The sequence below is a fragment of the Leuresthes tenuis genome, unplaced genomic scaffold, assembly GCF_036924035.1.
Source record: "Leuresthes tenuis unplaced genomic scaffold, fLeuTen1.0.hap1 SCAF_6, whole genome shotgun sequence".
NCBI lineage: Eukaryota > Metazoa > Chordata > Actinopteri > Atheriniformes > Atherinopsidae > Leuresthes > Leuresthes tenuis.
Window position 1 is genome coordinate 17,873,056 of NW_027325360.1, and position 17,318 is coordinate 17,890,373.

The following is a 17,318-nucleotide window of genomic DNA, read 5'->3' on the forward strand; positions in this document are numbered from 1 at the left end:
CACAACACTGGCTAGAAATACAGATGGAAAATAAATTAAATTAACAGATACATTTAGTTACCAGTACGGATTTGTCACCAATAGATGTCAGATTTCTGGCCCTAAACTAAAAGCAACAATCAACAAGACAGCCCAACAGCTCAAACTTACAGAAAACAAAGCTAAACCATTGAATTCCTTTCTCACACCAATCCTTAAATACCTTAGTTCTACTTTGTCAGAGAAAACGACACAGAAACAAGAGAAATCTCCATCAATAAGTAATATTATTGTATGGCATTCAAATAATTGTTGTGCATCAGTAAACTCCAAAAGAGATTTAACTCATGCTGTCCAGAAGATGGCGATAGTGTCATTTCAGTTTCGATGCCCAAGACCTCAGGAGGAGCCAGTGAATCTATACGGGTTAGAACTAATCAGCTTTAATAGAAATTTGTCAACAGTTTTCACACTTACATGCAGCATATGAGTGAGATGATTGTCAATAAAAGAGCCATCTGAGTCAGAATGTGAGCAGAAGGAGCTGGTATAAGCTTCACTGAACTTAAGTGTGAGGTCTTGGGGCCATAAGTCAAGTTCTGCCTGGAGGATTGAGCTGTCAGGTGGATCAGGTAGTGAAAAGATGGAGTGATAACACAAGATGACAGACTGAGAGGAGCAGAGCTGGACCCACTTTTTTCCACTGTTCACCTCGCTAACATCCTCAACCCAGTATTCCCTCTCTGGGATGACTCACACCTTGCAGTGGTTTTACATGATTTGAGGTAATAGCTTGAGTTGTTAATGTCAGAGCAGGACTTCTGCCTGATAAATCAGCACACCAGAGCCTCTCATCAGCTATCTCCTGCCTTTTTGTCAAAGTAAAACAAACAGGCCTAATGAACGGCGATGCACGCCACATTTTTTTTGTAAAGATAGTGTCTGGTTGTTTCTTCATATCACAGCGAAACTCAAGTGGTTATAGTCAATTGGCGAAAAAACAGATGAAAGGAGTTCAAATTGAAACAATGTACTAAATTAAGAGTACATTTCAAATTATTTTAAACCCCCAGTTTTAGAAATAACAGCTGTCATATCAATGTCCTCTTGCCTGTGAGCAGTGCGTCAGGGCAGGAGCCAACATGCACATGTCCATGTGTGATTAGAGTCGACGTGCTCTAACAGGCAGTAGGGCATGTGATAGAGGTTCCTGTCAGTCCGATGTTCTTCTGCCCATGTATGCCAATGCAGACTGACAGGATAGTGTGTTTGAGAGAGTCAACACTACGTGGTTTGTTGTTTTGTTGTGATGCTTTTGGCCCTCTGGAGCCCCTGAACTTAGCTGAACAATCACTGCCTTTCCCCTCTCTATCTATCTATCTATCTATCTATCTATCTATCTATCTATCTATCTATCTATCTATCTATCTATCTATCTATCTATCTATCTATCTATCTATCTATCTATCTATCTATCTATCTATCTATCTATCTATCTATCTATCTATCTATCTATCTATCTATCTATCTATCTATCTATCTATCTATCTATCTATCTATCTATCTATCTATCTATCTATCTATCTATCTATCTATCTATCTATCTATCTATCTATCTATCTATCTATCTATCTATCTATCTATCTATCTATCTAAGTTCAAAGGGCTTTGTTCCTTCTTTTGATGCACATTTAACAGGAAGTGCCTGCGACAACAGTTATTGAGCAGACCGTCTGCATTTGATCATTTCCCAGCTTCAGGTGACGGAGCCAGACAACAAGTCATGTGACACCAGGCCAGACAGTTTGGCTACCACTTGGCCTTTATGTGACAATTTTCCGATGGTGCCGAATGATCCCATCTCAGATTGTGTCATATCCATTTACCAAAGTAACTTCATTTGATGCACTCTCTCCACTCACACACTTACAGGACTGCTGCTCTCTTGATATCTAGTTAGTAGTCTTTTAAAACTGCCCAAAGCTAAAAGCGGTGGATTTGATTAAGACTTTTTATTAGGTTTTCCTGATGAGTGCAGTTACGCTGCTGTGATTCGATTTAGCTGTCTTCACCAAACTATATTAACATAGGAGCAGGATGCCAAGATGGTTTAAGGTGCTATTTATAGCTCTCGGCATAATTTTTTTGCAGGTTCAAATGTACTGACTGCTCACTGGTTTGAGCATGATAATGAACTTCTCATTGAATTTACTTTTTCCCTTATTACTATGATCTTTTGAAAACTTCTGTATTGTTTTATGTTCTATCACGACATTTCTCATTTTACGTTGTGTCAGAATTGTATAAGTTTATCTAATTTTTGCTGTGATGTGCTTTGCAATACAGTTTAGAAATATGCTGTAGAAAATTTCCTTCATCGACTTTAAATGCAAAATTAGAAATTGTAAATACAAAGTAACTTTTTCTGTTGAAAACTAGTTCTTTTTAAAGACTCAAAAGCTGCATGTTGAAGCAGCACAATATCATGTAACAGCACACTGACAACAAGCCTCTCAACAGATGCTGAATTGACCCATATCCTGAGACAGTTTTCTCAGTCTCAGATCCAGCGGACAGTCAGCACCAGTTTTAAATCTAACAAGGGTGAGAAACTGTAAATGTGCTCCAATGAATAAATAAACATGCTCTTTCTGCTAATGATGACTGATTATATATCCCGGAACAGGATTTTGTGTTAAAAATAATAAGATGTCATATTCATAGATCTTCTGTTCAATATTCTATCTTGCAACAAACTATTTTTTCTGTGCAAAGCAAAGTTCATGGCTTGATGCTTAGAGGCTCCAAAAGCTGCAAGAAGTTTATCATAGCTGGAATGACAACACCTTAAACTCACTGGAAATTCTTTAGTAATATGATTTCCTACTAAAGAGGACCCATAACCTTGTAAGCATGAAACTATTGAAATTATCTAAATCAAGGCTCTTACGTGATCTAAGTGTATCATCCTGTGATGCACATTCATGGGATTCTGTTAAACTCTGTAAAAATACTGCAATAAAATTATAATTATATTTTTATATATACATTCCCCGCCCCCCAAATTTACTGACACATGACGTAGGTTTTGGAGCAGAAAGTAAATGCTGTGGGTGACTTACTTTTTACACTCAGGGAAAAGAAAGAAAAAGGAGGGATTCAAAGTTATCCTGAAAAGCTATGACCGACACTGATCTTGAATCTTTTGAAGGTGAGTTGCATAAAGCACAATATTGTCCAAGACTGTGATGGTGAAATAGGTACAATTATGGAAATACTCCAGCGCAGTAAACGCGCTCGTCTTTTTTTTTAGACAGAGTAGAGTTGTTTTAAACTAAAATTATGTGAATGTAACTTCCAGTAACAATGTTGATTTCAGCCAAATGAAGGGCTGCACGTGTCACGCCGTTATAAAAAGAAACTCAGCAACACAGATGCATCTTGAGAGCCGCAAGTACAACCTGTTGCTTTTGTTTTAGTCCTGTAAGATTTTATATATATAAAAGCCTGGGTTAATGCTTGGCTATAGCACAGTCAGTTTAGAGGCTGTAAACAAGTCTTAACTTTTGGGTTGAAAGACTGTTAAAAGCTGCTCTAGGAGAGACTGCTATATCTCCGCAAACAGGTATGTCCAAGTGTCCGTTGGAGCTCTATCAACTCCTCCCACTCGGCCCTGTCATCACTACAGGAGAAACATCCTCTCTCTGAGGAGCTGGTCCTCTGACTGACTTTTCACAGTCCGTTGCCCCGACAGGACTCAACGACCATGGCCGGCAGTCTGACCCACCACGGATCCCCGAACCCCGGATACAACAATGCTGTCACAGTACCGGTCATCACACAGACAGACTCCAGGGACAAGTGGAGCAAAAAGATGGATTTTCTCTTGTCTGTCATTGGTTTTGCGGTGGATCTGGGGAATGTTTGGAGATTTCCGTACATATGTTATCAAAACGGTGGCGGTAAGCGGTCTAGATATTTTAAACCACCTCATCAACATGAATTTCACGACACGGGATTTGTTTAACTTGAAGTGATATGAGTTAAGGTTAAGGTTAAGGTGTTTTAACGAGGCAGTCTAGTTATACAAAGAAATTACAGAAGTGGCTGACAACAGTAACTGTCCATGGTTCTGAAACGTGCACGCCTCTCTGAAATGTACACAAAAAAGTAGATTTTTTTTTTACACATTTTCCCGGATTTAACTTTCGTCTGTTTTGTTAAGTTAATTTTTGCACTGACAGATGACGTTTTACTTTTTTTTTGCGGAAAAGTGTTTTTTTTAAATTCTTTTTGATTGATTTTTTCTAAAATAATTTACAGCACAGACACGTCAAGTCAAAGTGGAGATTAGTTTGTCATTAACTTGATACTTTTATGTCATCAACGGCGGCTCGTTCGATGATAAGACAGAATAACCAATTAATTCAATTTCTCTTCAAACAACACATTGAAGGACATTAAGGCAAAATTTGGAAGACACTGAAGGTTATTAGAAAAATATTGTAATGAATGGAAATGGGTAAAAAGATCAAGAAGATTATAAAGGTCATAAATATTGGACTGTGTGGAAATTTCATGTAACAATTTTCTATAGCCTCAGAAAAGTGTGTCAGAGATTAAACCATTCTGATTCTGAGTTTATGAGTATTCTTGCTAAGAATAAATGAATGATTGAATGAATGAATGAATGAATGAATAAATATATGACAGCTGCACTTACAGTCATTGTGGCTTTCATGAACCAACTCTGTATAACGCCTACAGTACCTTCATGCATCTCTGTGCAGGTGCTTTTCTGATTCCCTACATTTTGATGGCCATCTTTGGTGGTGTGCCACTCTTTTACATGGAGCTGGCCCTGGGGCAGTTTCACAGAACTGGAGCCATATCCATATGGAAACATATTTGCCCCATTTTCAAAGGTAAGGCCTAAAATGGAGCTGGTCGACAGCAGATATTCTGATTAAAAGAGTCTCAGTGTGTAATAGTCTTCTAATTCTAGCCTGTCCAAAATGAATCCGAAGACTCTAAATGACTTGAAAAGCGCGATATAAATAGTGGCATTTAATGTATAACATGAATTTTCTTTTTCAGGTATAGGATATGCCATATGTATCATCGCTCTGTATGTGTCCTTTTACTACAACACCATCATCGCCTGGGCGCTCTTCTACTTCTACTCTTCATTCTCCAGCATCTTGCCTTGGACAAACTGCGACAATGTGTGGAATACCCCTGACTGCACCAACTATTTCGGCATGGACAACGTCACCTGGACAAATTCCTCCAGGTCTCCGGCAGAGGAATTTTACACGTAAGTGCATGTAAGTGTGAGTAACAGAAACCAGATATATAAATGGTTTCACAGTAATACTCTGCACAAATATTGCCAGCTGATGACTTTATACAAGATCTTTTGCTTTGTTCGGTGACACTTTGATGATTTATGTGTTTAATTTCAACAGGAGAAATGTTCTTGAGATCCACAAGTCATCGGGGCTGAGGGACGTCGGTGGAGTTCGCTGGCAGCTGATGCTTTGCCTTTTTCTCATTTTCACTATAGTATACTTTAGCCTCTGGAAGGGTGTGAAGACCTCAGGGAAGGTAGCGAATGACGACAACATGATGCATTATCATGCATCTTCAACATTTTAATCACATGTCTTTTATGTCTCACCCCCCACCTCTCTGTTTCTCCCCAAAATGAATAACTTTCTGCTGCCTTAGGTTGTGTGGGTGACCGCCACCTTGCCATACATTGTGCTTTTCATCCTGCTAATTCGTGGGGCCACTCTGCCTGGAGCCTGGAGAGGTGTGGTGTTTTATTTGAAACCCCAGTGGGATAAGCTGCTGGAGACCAGTGTAAGTTGTGATACAATTATTTCATGTGCTTCATTCTGTGAATTATGTAGGTCTGAATCATTACTTGAAATGTTCCAAATTATTGATTTAAAAACGTCTGCACAGTAAAGAATTTGTAAAATGAATTTAAAAAAAGAAAGGACAGAATTAAATAAAGATGGAGAAAATATCAATACATAAACCTAAAGACCAGCATTTAATCATTAGATGACAAAACTTTGCACAGCTTTTAATATGATCAACATAAAATAAATGTGAACTACTTGTCGGTATGGACAACCTTTTTTTTTGCTGTTATCTTCATATTTTAAAGCTAATTTGCTTTCTTTGCAAGCCTATTTTTTTTTTGTTCACCATTTCAGTTTGATACATTTTCTCTAAAAGCACAAAGCTACAAAAACTGAATGATGTGCTCTTTCTTATTGTGTAAAATTTCTTATGAGATCTTGAACTGTGGGTAATACCAGATTGAAAGACTAATGACTCTTCACAGAGTTAACCAACATTTCCAAAACATCCACATCAGAGTCTAAGTTGTAGAACAGTTTGAATGAAATAACAAATTTGTATATTTAAAGCACAAATGGCAGTTCTTTAAAATATATAGTCCAGCCAGTTCTGCCTACCAGCCCTTTGAGAATCTGCCTATATTTCTCTTAGATCCTCACCTTCATCCCCGGCTCACTACTGTTTGCTAAACATGTGTCAGTGCTTTGGTTAGAGGAGAATATGGATGAGATGAAATGAGATGCATAAATAAACCACAGAGCAGGATAATAAGATGCATAATTGGTTTAGATTTTCTGCCCATTAACAAAGGCCTCCCTTTCTGTGTCACTCACCGGTATCCAACGCTGTCCTCTTCTTTTTAATGCCGAATGCGAGCTCCCCTTTAGATCTCCCTGCATACAGCTGTGTGGCAACTAGTCCTCCACACTACTTACACAACATCTGTCTAACAAAATGACAGATGATCATATCACAGACAAGAAAAATAAGAAATTTTGATAATGTTCAACCAGTAAAATGCCTGGAGGAAACAGATGTAGTTTGAGTAAGACTTGGTGTATATTTTCATGCTCTAAAATACCAAGAACAACCCATTGCTTCCTTGGTTGTATGAAACTGAAGTCCCAGATGGGGTGACTTTCTATCTGTTTCTGTCTCTTTGTCATCTAGGTGTGGGTGGATGCTGCTGCTCAGATATTCTTCTCTCTAGGCCCTGGCTTTGGGGTCCTCCTGGCTCTTTCAAGCTACAACCCTTTCACTAATAACTGCTATCGGTAGAGTGCATGAAAATTCAATAATTGATGACGCTCTGATTCACGGAAACCAGTGATTACAACTTGATGATATGAACATGATTTGAGAGAGAAGCTGAAATGTTTACACAGCATGTTCATGATAACATAAAAGAGTATTCATGAATCTAAGGCTTGACTTAAATATTTTAAGCAAAGGAAACCAAGACTTTGTTGTTAAGTCATTTAGCACACTGTTGAGGAGGGCAACAATATCAACAGCAAAATGGATGAGCACAACATGGTTGATGTAAACGCTAAACTGCATGCTGGTAAATTAGTTGTACGGTCTCAGTGTGATTGATGTTATCACTGATTCAAAGTGATGTGCGAGGAAACAGTAGAAGTAGACACAGAGATCACAAGTGAAACCACATGGTGTATTTGAACATATTTTTCTGTGAGAACCATCAAACACATTTCACTGATATACTATGTTCTCAACAGGTGAGGTAATGTTTTTCAACACAAATGTGTCACTTCCAGATATGTGGTTTTTAAGTTTGTTAAATTTCTAAAATAATTAATAGATGGAATATGTTTTATTTTTAACCTTTCATTTATTGTTTTTGGTGTTGACTCATTAAATAATTTCTGTTGCAAATCATTAGAAAAATTTGACTGTATATTTTAATATAAAGATGGAAGAAGCCTTCACAAGAGCAAATACTGTAATTCCAAGTGCTTTATGAGAAACTCTTTATTATCGCCATTTTTTGACCAGCGATCATAAACCTGCATGCTTTCAATAAAAGCAATCATCTAATTCTTTCTGGTGACAGAGAAAGTTTCTACCATGGTAAATGTCTGCTGAATTAGATTTAAATGTAACCTGACCACACATCATTCATCTTTTTTCTGCATTCCTTTTTAATATCTACTGGAGGGTGCGGGAATTTGCTTGTCTTTTTTTATCAAGAAAAGTCTGAAACTAACATTAACACATTTAAACAACAGGTGAAAATGCTGGAGACCCCGAACGATTTTCACTGCAGAAATAAATAAATGAAAGTGTCTAAGATAAAAATGAAAAAGCTCTCTTGAGTTCAAGCAACATAAATGATATTGACTTAGCTGCGTATCCCTGAGCAGAGTTTTCTTCCCCAACAGTGACGCCATTGTGACCAGCCTAGTGAACTGTCTGACCAGCTTTGTGTCGGGCTTCGTAATCTTTACGGTGCTTGGCTACATGGCAGAGATGAGGAAGGTGGAAGTTGAGGATGTAGCCAGGGATAAAGGTCAGCAAATGAGTCAAAAATAAATCAAATCAATGACATCAACAAAATGTTATTATTCCTTAGAATTAAATCATAAAATCAGATGTTCACTGATTCTCTTCAATTTGTTTTTTTTTTTTTCAGGACCAAGTTTACTCTTCATCACATACCCAGAGGCCATTGCAAACATGATGGGCTCTACCTTTTTTGCCATCATCTTTTTTGTGATGATGATTACACTGGGGCTGGACAGTACGGTATGGATCATGAATTCTGGATGATTTGAGTCCATGATAGTGATCAATAAGCATTTTAGTTATTACAGTGAATGGAAATTTAGGCCACAACATGTTTCTGTTTTCTGGTTTTTCATAGTTCAATCGAATGATCTTAACAATAAAAGTAGTCTTTCATTTGTTGCACGTACATTTAATTTCTTTTATGTTATACATAGCTGACCTAAAATTTGACTAAAAAGAAGAAAACCGAGGTCAGGTAAGGTGCATGTACTATAATCTAACTTGGTGGTCTCTGTGTGTTTTAGTTTGGAGGGCTGGAGGCCATCATCACTGCTGTGCTGGATGAATACCCAGATCATTTCTCTCACAGACGCGAACTGTTTGTTCTGGGCTTGGTAGTGGTCTGTTTTATGGGCTCTCTCAGCACCCTCACAAACGTAAGTTGTTCCACACATCAGACTGTTTAACCTAGAGAAAATAGGCACCACCTCATTACTCCAAAATATTATCTTCAAATTCATGCTGTTGTGAGCCTCAGTCAGTTCCAGATGCATTGTTATGAACCGTAACACCAATATTATTTATTTTTCATGCAGGGTGGTGCCTATGTGGTGAAGCTGTTGGAGGAATTTGGTGTAGGATGCTCCATTATTGCAGTGGGTTTCCTTGAGGCCATTGCAGTTTCCTGGTTCTATGGTACAAACAAGATTTTTATTGACCGTTTTTTGGTTCTCTCTATCTGTAACACACAATTAAACCACCCTTAGAGTAACTGGTCGTGTGCAACAAGAAATACTGTGTGATCTTGTGCTATTTTTGCTGCTTTCAGGTATCAAAAGGTTTAGCAGTGATGTTCAGGCAATGCTGGGCAAAGCCCCGGGATTATACTGGAGGGTGTGCTGGGTCGCTATCAGTCCAGCATTTCTGGCGGTAAGAGAACGGAGCTATATTTACAGTTAGTCCTCGCATACTTGATCATGTAAACCCTTTAAACAGTTCAAATAAGAACAATGAGTTAAAGTTATCCACAGATCAGTGTGCCAAAGTAGATAAGATATGAGTGAAAGCTTGTTGCAGGATCAATGCACAGCTTGACTAGTAACCTTTGAAGGCTGCAGAAACCAAAGAGGTTATCCCCCCATGTTCCTCAGATCTTTTTCCATAACATATATATAGCTAAACACTTGAACAAATGTCACTCTTCTTTTTCTTTACTGAAGTTGATATAAGACTCCTCTTCACATGAATTCTAATTAGTTTGCTTGTTGCCGGTCGAGGCAGGTCATTTGAGGTGGTTCTTTTTGTTCTGTGCACATACTGTTTAATATCACTGCAGCCATCTCTCTTTTGGCATTTTGCATTATTACATTATTTTAACTTGCCTGTTTTTCATTTTAATGTGTGGGATTGTGACTGTGATATTGCCCTGCCTCAATTCTTTATGTAAGAAGATAACGCTACGTTAGCATATATGGAAATGAAAAATGTTGAAATGAAGGCTAATGTTTCCCAAATTTGGTCAGTATATCATAGTGAGCTCCCTGCTGAAAGCGCCATCCCTCACGCTGTTTGATTACAAGTACCCAGACTGGAGCATCACAGTGGGGTACATCATCGGCTTCTCATCCTTCATGTGGATCCCCATCTACATGGTCTACAAGCTTGTGTGGACTCCTGGTTCTCTAAAACAGGTCTGTGGATGGAAAGAAAGAAAAACACATATTTTCTTTTGGAATAAATCTCTGATTTCCCTCCGTTATTTTTTTTCTGTTGCAGAGACTGGCAGTGTGTCTGAGACCAGAGAGGACCATCCCAGAAATCCACACTGACAGCCTCAACATGGCTACTGTACCCCAGAGAGACATAAACTCCTCTGTGTGCTTGTAAATGACTTTTTCCGACCACAGTTTCAAGTTATATGTGATTGAACCTGAACGTGATCTGACATCATGACATGTTGATGATGCCAGCCAACTTTCACTGCATATGTCCACTCTGCGAAAAAGTTAAATGCTGCTACATTTGTAATTCTGAAAGGAACTGAGATAGCAATACTCATACGGTTGCTCCATGTGTGATTCAGACCTGCATCATCGAGATAGTTTATAGTGTTCTCATACCACCATTTTTTAAGTGTGATTCTTGTAGTTGTAGGGGTCAGTGGTAAGTTCAGTGGTCTGTCTTTATTCATCTGACAAGAACACAATGCCAAGGACATTAAAATGTGTATTTTCAAAAGAACATTCAACACATCATGTCTGCATCGTGGGAACATCTTATATTTTCTCTACTTTGTGAAATCCCCTCTGGAAGCAAAGGAGCCGCCAGCATTTAAGTAGTGTTTTTAATATTTCAACATCAGAACCTAATCAGAGGAGCAGCGTATTGCATTTAATTGCAGATTAAAAAAGACCAGACCCAAATCAGCTTGACAGTTATTTACAGTATTTAGTAGGTGCTGTTCATTATATTCATAAATGCAGACCAGTTATACAGTTATTCAACAGCGTTTCATGACAGATAGATATATCTGCAAAAAAAAAGAATAAATAAAATGAATCATAGTCATAAAATAAGTTTGTTTTTCCCCAACAAGTGTATCCTTAAAAATGTAAGTGAGGCGTGCGTAGACAGACCAAAAATGGTATTTTAACTAGAATCATACAGTGTATTGTTTCACAAATAAAGCTGATTTCTTGTATTTTAATATGACATGTAGCAACCATTTTCATAACAATTCTAACTAATTCATGTGCAGCTCTATGTGTTTCATCTTAGATCTTAAAATTCAAAATGTGATTCCTAGTCTTCATCTTATTGCTTCATTCAACTCCGGTCAGACTGTTTTGCCTTAATCTGGATACATGTACAAAAATGGTAAAGGTGGTATTGATATTGTGCCTGTCCAGAAAATGTTTTCACTAACTGAAGACTGTTCAGATGTTTATACACTATGTTTTAGTCACAAGTGTTAACTTACCTAAAATGCTTTACTCAGAATATAATGTGATGATTGTTGTTTCTCCCTTAACATGGGTTCTCTAAAGATGTGTATAAAGTGACTAATAGTATAAATTTCAAGATTTACGTGTTTCCTTTCATCCCCAGGCCTTTAACATGAAAATAAACAAACATTAAGAATAATCACAGTAAAACTGTTAAAACTGCTTTTGTTATGTGAAATGTAAATGTCGAGGAGATTTGTTCTTGTACATCTCCACGTGGGGATCTTCATGTCTTTGTAACAGCTGTTCACCCCCATTAGATATTCTAATTAACAAGCTAATTTGCAACATCCAGAATCCATCAACATACAAAGGAACAGAGTGGCCTAAACCTTTAAATCCTCCCCCCGAAACCCTCACACAGGGTTACTCACCACGATTACTATTGCCCTGCAGATTTTTACTTATTCGACCGAAATGTATACAAGTCAGGTTCGATCACTTCCAGGATGACAGGTATGAGCATCTATAGAGCAGAAAGTGGTTTGGAGCAGACGATTCCCTGCTGAGCTGCTGCTGGATGATGGACGTGCAGATCAAAGCCCTTTTGTATCAGTGACTGCCATTGAAGTAGAGAACAGGCGTACACAGGAAACACATAAAAGAGAGACTGATAAATATGGTGGTTTCTCCCCCAGCAGACACCGGTAGCTTGACTAATGGTATATGAAAGAAATGACAAATGCTGGCATCGATAATTCTGACAAAACATACTTCAGTGGAAGAAAAGGGATCACACAAGACAAAAAAGAGGAATTACTGGATTTATACAGTTAATTACATTTGTTGAAACATTTCAAACGTTCTGTATTCTGCTGTCAGGAGAACATATTCTCACCTTAGAAATGACTGCTTCATGTTTCCAATGGGCCGTGTGATGAGGCAAAATCAGTTTGTAAACAGATAAAGATTCTCATTTACTCTGCGTTTTCCTATAACTCTTCCTGCAACCGTGCAGGTTTGCTTCATCGTTTGAAGGGCTTTTCTTAATGGATTGGTCTTTACAGTTTACTTCCAGCTTACCTCTGTTCCCTTCTTTGTCTTATCTCTAACTGTTATAAGTGATAAATGCTCAGCGAAGCGGTTGTTTTTAATGTGATCTCGAGGCTTTAACAAAGTTGGGTAAAAATGCACTCTCCAACTTTTCACCTTGGACATGGAGAAATCTGCAGAAAAACTCGAATTAGAAACCTTTAATTTGAGAGCATTATTACCAAAATGATGAAGGAAGCAAGTGGCACTTTTTCTTAAAAGTTGTCATATGGTTTCGTAAAATTGATGTGAATTTTATGCATGCTAATCCAACTTTGTTTTCATATTCTTTTAAGGTTTTATTCAAATATGTACAGCTGCCACCTTGTTCAGGTTGCTCCTACAAAAAAGAGATTTTATATCTTGCAAAATAAAGAAAGCAATAAGATAAACAAATAAAATAACAATAATTTGTGCATGTTTGCACATACTCTGATATATCTTACACTTTTTTGTACACGTTTTGGTGTTTTAATCAGCTGCTTTACTGATCTTTTTTTACTTTGTGTTCGATGAATTATTTAAAAAATGAGAAAGACTGTTTAAATTTTGTGTACCTCGTGACAAGAACAAAATAGAGGTTCAAATTTAAATCCTCAAAATATTTTGTTATTTTAGGAATTTGTGTCGAAACCTTACAAACTGTAGTATAATTGTTATGTTTACATTTTTATTAATTAATTTAGCTATCAGAATACATGCAGTTCAGGGTTTCCCATTTTACTTTGTTACATTTTAATCCTCATTCAACTAGTTCAGCTGCCAAAACCAGAATGTTTTATTTGTTTTTAGTGAACCAGCTGTATTAATACCTTTTCCCTGTCACCATAAATATCTTGTTTCTTTAAAAAAAAAACTGCTTCACTTGCAGTTAACTCGATTTCAGCAGAGACAGGGGATGTCCTCTCAATGATGCGTTAAATATGAATACAGGTTGAACAAATAAATGAATTTTAATGAAATAATGCCAATCTGAAACATGAAAAAGGGTGATGGATAAATAAAGAAAATATCTGGGTTGAGGTGAAACACCTGTCTGTTGACTGTAAGACATCTTTAAAGCAAATTTTTGCTTTGTCTTTTTGTTGACTGACTGAACATAATCAAAAATTTGGCCCAATTTTTAAGAAAAACAACACATGCATTAACAAAAGTTAGAGTCATAGATAATGATTTAGAAAAAACATGAATGAATCTCAGTATAATTTACATATGCAGGTACACTTATGCAAATTAATGTACTTTTGAAAAAAAAGTAAATAAAAGGGAAAAAGAAATCCAACAAGCTGATGAAACGGTATTGACAAGTGAGAAACTGGTAATTCCAATGAGACATAAATACAGCTAGTCAAAATGTACAGGAAGACAGCATGATGTTGAGTTCCACTTGAACTCTGCAGCTGGGAGTTCCCAGCCAAAAAAGTCAACTGGAATGCACCTGAGAAGTTGAATTTTGACTCGGAAAGAAAAACCTCACCAACTACTGTCCAGCCTCTGTCAGAGGACAATTTGCTTGTATGTGCAAATGAATGTGTTGTTATAAACTGATGACTAGACTGGTCAGCGAACACAACAATGAGCAAATCTTACTGGTTTTCCAGCTTACAAGTAAAATACATTTAACTCCGGTGTGAAATCATGCCCAGCTCTGAGTTCTGACTTCTGAGGTAAAAGGAAAGCAGCATGAGACTGCAGGGAGTGCAGCGAGTATGCTGCCCTCACAAACCACCATACCTCTTTTTTTAAAATTTGGTCTCTGACTTGCAAAAATCCTCGATCAGCCAGTGCTTAGCTTAGCCCTGGCGGTTACATTTCTTAATCCTTTCTCAAATGGTAATTTACAATATTGCGGGAACTATGAGCATATAGATCATTGACAAACTGAAAGGGAAACCTGAACCCTTGACGCTGACAGTGAGGAGATCTGGTGAAAAAAATGTAGTCCCTGCAAATCGATAAAAAGTTATTCTGGGAGATCAACTTTTATCCTGTGCTAAAAAAATTTTAAAAAGATGTTTTCTTAGGAGAAGTTTCAGTGACCCCGTCCATAGAGCACAAAGTGTCAGTGAACACTTTGATGTGCACAGACATGATGTGACCTTTACACGTCTCCATGTCAAACCCAGCTAATTTTTTAATTTTGGACTGATGTATGAAAGACAGCGCTCTCCATCATCAAAACACCAAATGTGGGACTATCTTCTACATCCCTCTGATAGAGTCCCATAAATACAGAGGAAAAGCCTGTTTCTTTCAGCAAATGGTGGCCCAGCACTGTCCTGAGACACTTCATGTTTGTTTTCCTTTAATTTGTCACACATTTGAATGAGATTAGTACAGTATTTTTAGCTGACAAAATTGCTTTAACATGACCGGCTTATTAACCTCAGATTTCCTTCCTGGAGGGTGTTTTCACTTGACATCTCCTGATTTTATTATATGTGTCGCTGCCTTTTTGAACAAGATCAGTTATTTTCCTCATTGCTCAATAAAACAGGGAAAGATTAGGGCAAAATTAGTTAAAACGGTCACTGTGATTTTGAAGCATCAACTGACTAAATATTCCTGTTACTGCTCTGTTAATAAGTGTAGTATAATTTCCATAAAGCAGCAAACAGTTGCATCTGATGTGTCGTCACGTTTGCTGTCATGACAATCTACTCATGAATCAGCGGGAACATCTAAAAAGTCACCGACCCGTGATCAGGATAAGTTCACAATTAACCTGGGTGCTTTCTCTTGTTGAGTTTATTAACCCTGTCAGGTGTACCTCCGTGCTTAATCAAGTCACAGCATATTAAAATCTGTCGAATCTGTGTAAGTATGTTCATGTATCCAATTAAAACAGAACCTCTTACTTTGTGTCATAATCAAATGCTCTCTTGTTACTGTAAATTCCTCCAGGAAGCCTCAGTTTTTAATTCCAGGCCACCGTGAGTGACATTTCCTGAAGTTCATTAGTCTTCTCTGACAAGTAATCAGCAGCTGTAAGAGTCTTTAATGGAGTGCGCTCTTCTATAGGGGATGAAGATAAAGGCCATATACATGAGTTATGCAGAGAAATTATATGAGCATACTACCCAAAGGGGCTAGGCCTTTCTGTCTTTTCCTCATTGCTCTTTGACATTTAGGAAATGAGAAATGTTTTTACGGTTCCCACTAAGAAAAGAAATTTCAACCCCTTTCTATTTCTACAGCCAAACTACCTGAAAATGCTTGAAGTTTTTCAGCAGCCAGAGCTGCAAACTAATCTGGTGGTTAGCTCAGCCAAAAACAATGAATAAATCAACAAAAAAATGAAATAGCAGTACATTTAACAATCCCATTTCTAACAAAACTCAAGCTAATATGTATTTGGTTCACTAGATCAAGCTTCCGATACATTGAATATTCTATATTTGATTTTCTTTGTCTTTACCTATAAATCAGCGAATAACTTTGGGTTCAATGAGTGCTTTTGGAAGGTTGACAAGGTGCTTTAATGTCAAGGTACCACCCATTTAAATACGATGTATTTTTCTTTACTAAGTCATTATTATTATTTTTTTGTCCATTTAAATTCCCTCCAAAATTTTCTTCCAGTCTTCCAGACCTCAAACTGACACCCTGGCTTGTTTGTATCCTATTTCATATCATTTCAGATTACTTTCAGTAACTAAATGCCTGACACATTTGGCAAAAAGAATGCAAAACACTTCATTTTACAAGTTGTCAGGATGATTTCGTGGGAGGAAATTATGTAGATAACAATAAGGGGGGATATAGTAACTGAAAGAAACGTCCTATTTGATGTAAGTCATTGGTTAAACTAGTTTAACACTAATTTGGAACATGGACAATTAAACGTTTCTAAAATGGCTTGATTTTATTTATTTTTTTTACCAGTTGTTGAATTAGCTGTAATTATATCAGTTGTCAGACCGACTATATGGTTTCACAACACAATGACGCGACGGGTCTAGGACCCTGTTTAAGCGGAAGAAGAAAGTCTCTCTTCCACCACCAGCATCATCCTCCTCCTCCACCTCTTCCATCCTCCACACCACTATGATGCTGCTTCTCATCCCTCAAGCTGTAATAATGTGTTGTGGTGTGTTAGTTAACGCTCAGCACGACGACTCCAAACTCACCGAGAGGCCTTTTGTGGTCCTGCAGAAGCAGAATTTAGGTGAGACTGACGCGTGCCTGGAAACGTGTGTGAGGCCTGCCTGCCTGCCTGCCTGTGCAGGCTGAGATTCAGCTGCCACACGGGCTGCTGTTAGGTTTTTATTTGCCGCATTTTAGTCATTTGGTCTTTATCGCACAGAGTAACCGACTTGCTGAAAGATGAATGAAAAGCTGCGGTTAATTCTCCATCGTTGAGAGCGTGTTATTGTGCTGTTACTGTGTTCTTTCCTCCCTGCAGTCACACTGGGGAGTGTCCTCGCCGTCCTGCTGCTGATGATGATTGTCATGGCTGTCTGTGTCTACAAACCGCTGTCCCGACGCTGAAACTGGCCCGAGACCCAGAGGCAAACCCTCCGCTTCTGTCCACAGAGTGAGAAAACACACCTGCACCCCCAGACAGCCACCTGCCGACGGGACCGCTCTGGGAAAACCTGCCATCTAGCTGTCAGGCCTCCTCACTGAAAATATGCACTGTACAGAATTACCGTTATCACAGCTTGGGTTTGATCTGTT

The 17,318-nt window shown here is 38.0% G+C and overlaps 1 protein-coding gene across 1 annotated transcript; it reads left to right on the forward strand.

Annotated features, from left to right (window-relative positions):
• The first annotated feature begins 3,745 nt into the window (after positions 1 to 3,745).
• Positions 3,746 to 10,780, forward strand: slc6a4b (solute carrier family 6 member 4b). Its single transcript, XM_072386977.1, has 13 exons — positions 3,746 to 3,941; positions 4,770 to 4,904; positions 5,077 to 5,296; positions 5,448 to 5,586; positions 5,710 to 5,844; positions 7,024 to 7,127; positions 8,256 to 8,383; positions 8,507 to 8,619; positions 8,907 to 9,038; positions 9,198 to 9,297; positions 9,431 to 9,531; positions 10,125 to 10,292; positions 10,378 to 10,780. Exons 1-13 carry the CDS (start codon positions 3,746 to 3,748, stop codon positions 10,486 to 10,488), a joined length of 1,782 nt encoding a protein of 593 aa, XP_072243078.1. The 3' UTR covers positions 10,489 to 10,780.
• Positions 10,781 to 17,318: the final 6,538 nt, after the last annotated feature.